Consider the following 7,878-nt stretch of genomic DNA (forward strand, 5'->3'; position numbering starts at 1 on the left):
AATTCAATAGCTGCTTTTTTTAGTTCACGCTATATGTTAAATACGTCCATAGCAAATGTGGATACTTTTACTGTTACTGTACTTAGAAAGCACAGAGTGACATATCTGCGTATTTCAGTTCCATAACAGTATTACAACTGCTTAGTAACCTTACACGCCCTGCTGCTCAGGACAATATTTTACCAGTCCTGCCTTTTTTCCATTGCCGTTTGTTAGTTTGTTTGGTTTTAGTTGTAGCAAAACTGTATTGACTGCTTTCAACTATGAGGGAAATAACGTAATGTACGCAGTAAAACTTGAAATTTCATAGCTCTTGAAATACTTTTTTTTTCACTTGAATCCTTGTGCAAACTGTAACTGTGACTACTGGGAAGACCAGTAATCGCATTTCTCCCATTTGTAATGGGTATGAAATGTGTTTCACTGCTGCTAACATCATCATTTCAAGTTATAGTTAATGCTGACATGGCATATGTTTGAGGCAGCTCTGAAGTACTGAAGTATCAGTATTTTTTCAGTATTAATACTGTTATTTGCAATTCTGCATGTGTATTCCAGCAGAAAACTCTGTTATTAACACTGGTACATCATAATTGGATAAAATATAAGCTAAAGAGCTTTTCCTCTAAAGACTGTGAAATAGTAGATAACGTCTCTAGAGGAATATCACATTAGGCAGTAGAAAGATTTCTTCATGTGATTCTTGTCAGCGTGAGAAAGCTGAAGCAGTCTACCTTTTAATACTTCTCTCATATTTTTAAAGTTCTATCTTGTATGCATCACCTTGATGTATTTACTGAAGACCCTTAGAGGATTTCTGTAAAAGTTCTCTGGAAATACAGTAAATTCAAAGAATTTTGTTATTTGATATGCTGTACTGGGAGAAGCTCAATTTAAGATTAGGAGCTATAGGGTTTAACCTTGATTAAACCCAGTTACAAAAAAATCTTAAAATATTTAGTGACATCATATATTCTGGTTGTGAAAATAGGATCCATGTACCAGCTTAATCACTTAATCACTTCTGTCAATAATTATTACCCACTATCTCATATTTTTCAGGCTGTGTAGTACAGTAACCCAGAATAGATAATGACATGTATTGTTTGCGAAGCTTTTATTAGAATAAATAGAAAGACCATTGATTGGCATTCACAAAATCAGTGATATATCACTGGGATGAAAATGGGAAATAATATAAATCAGGAAGATGTTTTGTTTAGAGATGATTTAAGAAGAAATGGTAGACTTTCTGTATGCTCCCTCAGAAAAAAAGTTACGCAGCCTTAAAGTATTTGCAGCACAAATAAGTCCAAATGGATCACTGGAAGACAAATGGTCTGCTGAAGTTAAAAATTTCATCTGCAAGTTTTCCAGGCATGACAAGGATGATTGCCAAGGATGATTACCCAGCCAATTCAATGGAGAGGACCAGGATTTTCCTGAAAGATGTGTTTATTTCCTGAAAGCTGTGTTCATTTCAGAGAACTCCTATAGAGAAACCAGATTCTCAGTAACAATGGCAGGATTTCACACACACACACACACAAAAAAAAAACAAAAACAAAACCAAAGCACTGGCCCTGCTTCCCAGGTTATTCAAGCACATTGGGAACATATACACCTTGGATATGAATCCTGAATGTAAGCTGAGAATAAATTCCTGCACATAAAGATCTGAAATTTCACATGTTTCTTCAAGAATATCTCCCTAGATGTTGAAGGCTTTCCACTTGGATAAAATATTGCATTGAGATTATGCTATAATACTACAGTAAAGAGGTTTGATTTCTGAGGGGAAGGTAAGCATTATTTCAGCTCTTTCTCTCTTTAGGGGGACCAATATCTACCAAAGAATAGAATAACATTGGTTGGGTTGAATCTGATCAAGAAAAGGAATGGGTGGTCGGCCCTAAACTCTTCTAACTCAAGGGAATGCTTGATGTTTCCAATTGCCCCTGTTGAACCTGCCGCCTCAGTGCCCTCTTCATTGACTTCCATGAACGCCCCATGGACAGCATCAGATATCATCAGGTTATCTACTGAAGAGATGCCAGTCAGATTGGCTGAGCGGCTGAACAGGTCAGTCATTCCCAAGGCCATTAATATAGATGTGAGGTTATATTTTTCCTCAATCTTCATGCGGGGCAGGTACACTTTCATGCTCTTCTTTTCCATTGCATTGGTACTAGTCCATTCTCTGAGGTTTTCAAAGTTAATTGTCTTTTCAATCTGCAAAGAGAGGGAGAGAATAGAATACATAAGGCAAGAACACAGTGGCCATAACAAGTGTATTAATGCCACTTTTTCATTTATTTGTTGCACAGCTGAAGTGACACAAGCTTAAATCTATTTGTTTATCCTTTATGCTTCCTCCTGACTATAGCCTACATATCCTCTGTCTTGATGAAGTTCTCCAAAACTCTGTCATTTGAAAAGTTTTCCAACAGATCAAATGCTCTTCTGAAAAATCAGTTCTTGATGATGTCAAATCAAATTTGTGCTCATTTGCAGATGTCTGCAGCTAACCTTTCAGAAATGCTGTTTGTTTTCTGTACTTATTATATTTTTCCTATTTTTTCTACATTCAATGAGAAAAGATCTTTTAAAATATCCCTCACATTTACCAAAAAAACAATTTTAAATGTAATTATTTGTAGGGGCAACTCTTGTGAAAAAAATCTATTAATGGTCATCAATTGAATAATTGGTCCCTATGACTTGATAATAGTGTTTGAACTCTACTTGATCTCTGGAAATTGAAATGTCTTCAAAGGAAAAGAATCCTGCTAGCATATCTGACTCTAATAGCTGATGGAGATAACTGTATATACCACATCCCCTCCTGCAGGACTGCAGCCCTAGACTCATTTACCTTTGTTTTGTTAGCTACATTCTTTATTTATATATACTCATCGAGGCCAGTGCTCTCCTTAGAGGCCAACCTCTACCTGAGCACCTGGAAGCACCAGGGCCACTGTTGTGCTCCACTGCCTGCGCAGCACAGCACAGCCAGAGGATGAGAGGACAGCCAAAGGTCTGAAGGCAGCCAGCTCCCACTCAGCTCAGAACTAGTTGCCTTCCCCTGCCAGGGCCGTACCTGCTCCAGGCCAGAAACCTCATCAGGCAACAGCACCAACATACTCAGCTCTCCGCTGGCGTATGGGAGCTCCAGGATCTTCATTTTCTCTGCAGGCAGCGTGGCCACATTAAAGGTATCGTTCAGACACATCATTTGCACAGGTTTGCTTTCTTGCTGCAAAACAGAAGCATGAGACAATGTGAGCAGGGAGCAATTTTTCTTGAATTTTTCCAGTTGTGGTGCCCATGTCCCTACCTTTGTCATTCTGAAGGGCATTTCCTGAGTGTCTTCTGTATTAAATGCTGTCTTCCATATCCCTTTGAAGTAAACGGTGTTAATAAAGACCATCATTGTACCAAAATCAATGGAGCTTGATACAAGCAAATCTTTGATCTGTCCTGTGAAAAGGAAGCAAAGCAGTGAGTGATAAGGCATAGCCTGTCTGGTTTGCATGAATGTCTGCAATGAAGGGCATGGTGAGTTTTGTGGAAGTTTGCTTTCATAGCAGAAATCAAGTGCTGTTCCTTGATCTGCCTTTTCTAGACATTTTGAGGAGAGGAAAACAAGGGTATAGATTATGGTCGGTAGGAGTAAATATCAGTTATTTTTAGTTCTTACCATTTGTCTCTTTTTCCACCCAGGAGTTTATGAGCTCCCTTACTTCTTCTGCAGCTGTTTTGAAGTTAACTTCTTCCACTCCTCCTGTATAGAACTTCCTTGCACAATTTAAGTATTCCTGTAAGCAGAAGAATTGTGTTTGACTGTTAAGAACTTTAAAATAGAAGAATGTGAAATGCAAAATTAATGAAATGGAGAGTGATGGTTAAAAGAAACTTCTATCCCTACACTTGAATAAGTCAGACAGCTCTCTTGCTGTAACTGAATCTTAAAGCTGGACAAGGCCACTTCACATATTTAGATTTGTCACTTTTGTCTTCAGACAGGATTCCAAGTTAAAATTTTGAAATAGTTTCTTCATTTTACCATAAAGCCTTCTGTTCTGCAATTATTAAAGACAGACAGTACTCATTTCCTCATCTTCGTGCTTACCTTTTCTTTTGAATTCTGTATTCTTACATTCCTATTTTTATTTCAAAACAAAAACTTTCTTTAAGTGAGGTATTTTATGTCTCACTTTAAAAAAGATGAACAAAATATTTTTGTCAGTTTCAGTCCTCACGCTTTCAACTCATTTTCCTCCCTTACAAATCACCTTTTTCATTAAAAGACCTTTTTTTTAGTGAATGAACAGCAATTTTGGTTGTTCCCTGTAGCAATTGCTGCATGGGCATATATTACAGAGTCACAGAATCTCAGGGGCTGGAAGGGATCTCTGGAGATCATCAATTTGAACCCCCTGCGGGGGTTCCCTACAATAGGTTGCACAGCAAAGCATCTTCCAGATGGTCTTGAGCATCTCCAGAGCCCTTGTGCTATTGCCTGGCCTCCTCCTAAAAGCCACAGAAAGGTTTGGACTCATTTTGTGGCCCAAACCAATTCCCATTGTGGCTCACAGTAGTGCTGAGTCCCAGGCGAGCCCAGTGGGCAATCTCAGTAAGGTTAAGTCACACTTCAACTCACCGGAAGAACTGCAAATGTTTTGTCAACGTAGAGTTTGTGAGCAATCTCGAATGAGTATGTAGCATTTGACCTGGTGATTTCTGAGAGAAAGTCCTTGAACAAATTGTGGATGTATTCAGAAGAGCCACACTGAGGTGATGACAGGAAAACAAGATGATACGTCACATTAGCTTTTCCTTATCTACAAAATCAGAACCCAGAGGACTGTCCCCATCAGTAACAGTCTGGCCACAGTGGAATTCACCCACAGACCTGGACTGATGACAGTGCATTAAGCAGATAAATAAACCTATATCTGAGTCAGTTTCCCTGGCTTTAAACAAGCATAACTTAGACCCTCTTTTCCTCCCTCCACAGATCTGCTTGGTTTGAGAGCACTACCATCACTTTTGACAGTCTGAAACTGCTTGGAGCAGAGGCAGAATAGTTCTAGTTTTGTCCTGAGGAGAAAATAGGAACAAAAGGAGAGAAGTTATATCTTTACCTGAGAGTCAGTGGTGCTTCCAGCTCCTGTAATGCTATCAAAATGAAGAGCCTGAAAGAGAAAATGCCAGTGAGAAAAAAAACAAGCGTGACCAAAAAAGTTATGCATTTAAAATTTAAATGTGATGTTCAGGGTAGAGCTGTTGGCTCAAAAACAGAAAGAAAAAAAAAGCCAATAACAAATGCTAGATTAGATGAATTAAAAGGCTGCAAGTGAGCTTGCAGCTGGTTCATACTTCATGTCACCTTCTGAGAAATTGGAAATAGCCCTATTTGCTTAGATTATATTTTTTTCTGTGAGCATCTGTAAGTTAACTTATTTGTGTATTATGCACTGCAAATAATGTCTCTCTCATCCTTTTTTCCAGGGTTTTATTTTTTTAATACAAAATAAAAATATGGAAAAAATAGATTATCTGGAAGATGTCAGAATTTAGAAAAAAATAATACAATTCCCTGACTCATGATCCATCTGGTGAATTGAAACATGTGAGAGCCTCATGAGTAGATAACATGTTATTACTTAGAAGGAATAAAAACAAGCAAAAGTAGAGTCCACTGTCCACTTTACACCAGTGTAACTTACCTTCTTCATCTGTGATTCAGTGTTACCTCTTGCCCCCAGATAGACCATGGCCAGGGCTGTAAGGATGCTCAGAGGGGAATACAAGATGTTCTCATTGACATGATGGACTTTCATCTCGTTGAAAACATCGAAACAAAATTTTGTATTTGTTACACTGATGGAATCCATTCTGAAATCGGTGTTGTCTAAAGCAAACATTAAAATGTGTTAGTTGTATTGCAAGGAAGTCAGTGCGCTTGACCCTTTGTACACAGTGCACAGCTTATTTTCAGTAAGTAGAATTCAGTAGTGTGGATTTAAAAGACAGGTGTGTTCTTGGATTTGTGAGCAATCAAAATCCTGTATAGCTACCAGTTATGTATAGGCTGATGACTGTTTTATTTGAAACTTGAGTTATCCTCTGTACATGTGTACTGTGTTGAAAATAGTGCAAAGACTTGCCTTGAAAGAAGCTCATTGACAATCATTTCTCATCTTGTACAGAAAAGAAAACACACACAGGTTTGTTCTCAGTCTTCATTCATCTGAGACTCCAGACCAGATTCTTCACTATAGTTTTTAGCATCACTTTTAAGACCAGTTAATAGCTCAGCCCTCTGTGATCCAAACTACAGTTACTGACAATATGAAGTCGGTAGGTCTGGAAAAATGCCACAAGTTTTTACTCGATTTACTTCACCTTCATGTAAATGGAAGCTGGATTCTTATACCAACCACTTTATCAGAGGTCTCAAACCTCATCATTACCTTCTTCTTAAAAATAGATTAGGGAAATGGAAGCACAATGATAGAAAGAAATAATGATTTACCAGACTCATCTGCTTTATGACAAATGTCGGATAACTAGTACATGTTCCATTCTGGGTTGACTTAATTGTACCTCACTTTTCAAAAATTGTTCTTTATTTTTATTGGCACCTTTTTCCTACAATCTACCTTTTAATAAAACAGTAATTGTTTAGTCTTTTTTTATTTGCAGATACTTCACATCTACAGTATTTAAACATTTTTTCTGCCTTTTTTCTGACATTCTTGTGAAATTTTCCCTGTAGTTTCAGCACGTAGCATTTTATCTAACAGAAGGAAAAAAAAATTCTCTAGTAAAGAAGACAACATAGAATAGACAACAGTGTTGTAAAGTCAAGTGCAGCAGTAAGGTGCTTATGTCATTTGTATCTTCCCATTTTGTCACAAGCAGAGAGAATCTTCTTAGGGCAGAATTTCCCAAGTACAGAGGAAATACAAGATATTCTGCCAAATGTTTCATTGTGTGGAATCAGCACATTCATGTGTTCCATCTCTCTCTTAATTGAATCACATCTGTAGGTGATGCAAGGCAGTCTTTTGGATTATTTACTACTTCCACAAAGTATTATATTTTAAGCTTTAAGCTCCATGTATGATCTTGTTGAAAAAACATATTGTTGAAGCAAATGCTCTGTGCATATGTGTGTGTGTTTTTTGCTTGTTTGTTTGCTTGTTTTAGAATACATAGAAATTAATTTGCAATATGTTGTTGTCACCTGACCATGCTGCATTCATTAACTTAATTCAGAAAGTATGTTAGGGAAACCATGCAACTGAGCTTAAGTTACATCTTTTTGAATTTAAACAAATTCAGTGCTGTATTTAAGTTCTAAATCAGAAACAAAGGGGATCTTAGGACAGCATACGTGGCAGGCTGTGAAACAGTACAGTAATGCAGAACACACATGTGAAGGTGAGAATAGATTTTTTAACAAGTCATCCTTTAATTGTTTGTTTCTTGACTGTTCTTGGTCACAAACCACAAACATGAAGTTCCATCAATATTTTTGTAAGTTATATGATCAATTAAAAAAAAAAAAAGGGTTAGAAAATGAATCATAACCAAAAGAAATGCTTACCTTATCAGCTTCACGTGTGATGATAAGAGTACAGCTTCTCAGCTGTACGTGGTGCAGCCTTGTAGAACTCCTTGAAATATATTCTGTGTAATGTCATGACACGCCCCAGGCTGCCTGTGTTTACCAAACCAAATGATGGATGGAACTCAATGTCAGAAACAAACTTTTACTTGGTTGAAGTCCATTATTTACCAAAAAAAAAAAAAAAAAAAAGGAAGGGAAAGAAAGAAAGAAGAGAAGAGAAGAAGAAGAAGAAGAAG

At 37.3% G+C, this 7,878-nt stretch overlaps 1 protein-coding gene and 1 long non-coding RNA gene across 3 annotated transcripts in view; one reads left to right on the forward strand and one right to left on the reverse strand.

Moving 5' to 3' along the window:
- Positions 1 to 7,878, forward strand: part of LOC104910128 — an 85,441-nt gene that overhangs the window by 38,162 nt on the left and 39,401 nt on the right. The window lies entirely within an intron of this gene.
- Positions 1,087 to 6,040, reverse strand: LOC100544544 (ovalbumin-related protein Y). Its single transcript, XM_031552764.1, has 7 exons — positions 5,733 to 6,040; positions 5,148 to 5,198; positions 4,664 to 4,792; positions 3,701 to 3,818; positions 3,338 to 3,480; positions 3,101 to 3,256; positions 1,087 to 2,232 (listed from the first exon to the last, which is right to left on the reverse strand). Exons 1-7 carry the CDS (start codon positions 5,928 to 5,930, stop codon positions 1,831 to 1,833), a joined length of 1,197 nt encoding a protein of 398 aa, XP_031408624.1. The 5' UTR covers positions 5,931 to 6,040; the 3' UTR covers positions 1,087 to 1,830.

This window comes from Meleagris gallopavo, chromosome 3 (genome assembly GCF_000146605.3).
Source record: "Meleagris gallopavo isolate NT-WF06-2002-E0010 breed Aviagen turkey brand Nicholas breeding stock chromosome 3, Turkey_5.1, whole genome shotgun sequence".
Taxonomy (NCBI): domain Eukaryota; kingdom Metazoa; phylum Chordata; class Aves; order Galliformes; family Phasianidae; genus Meleagris; species Meleagris gallopavo.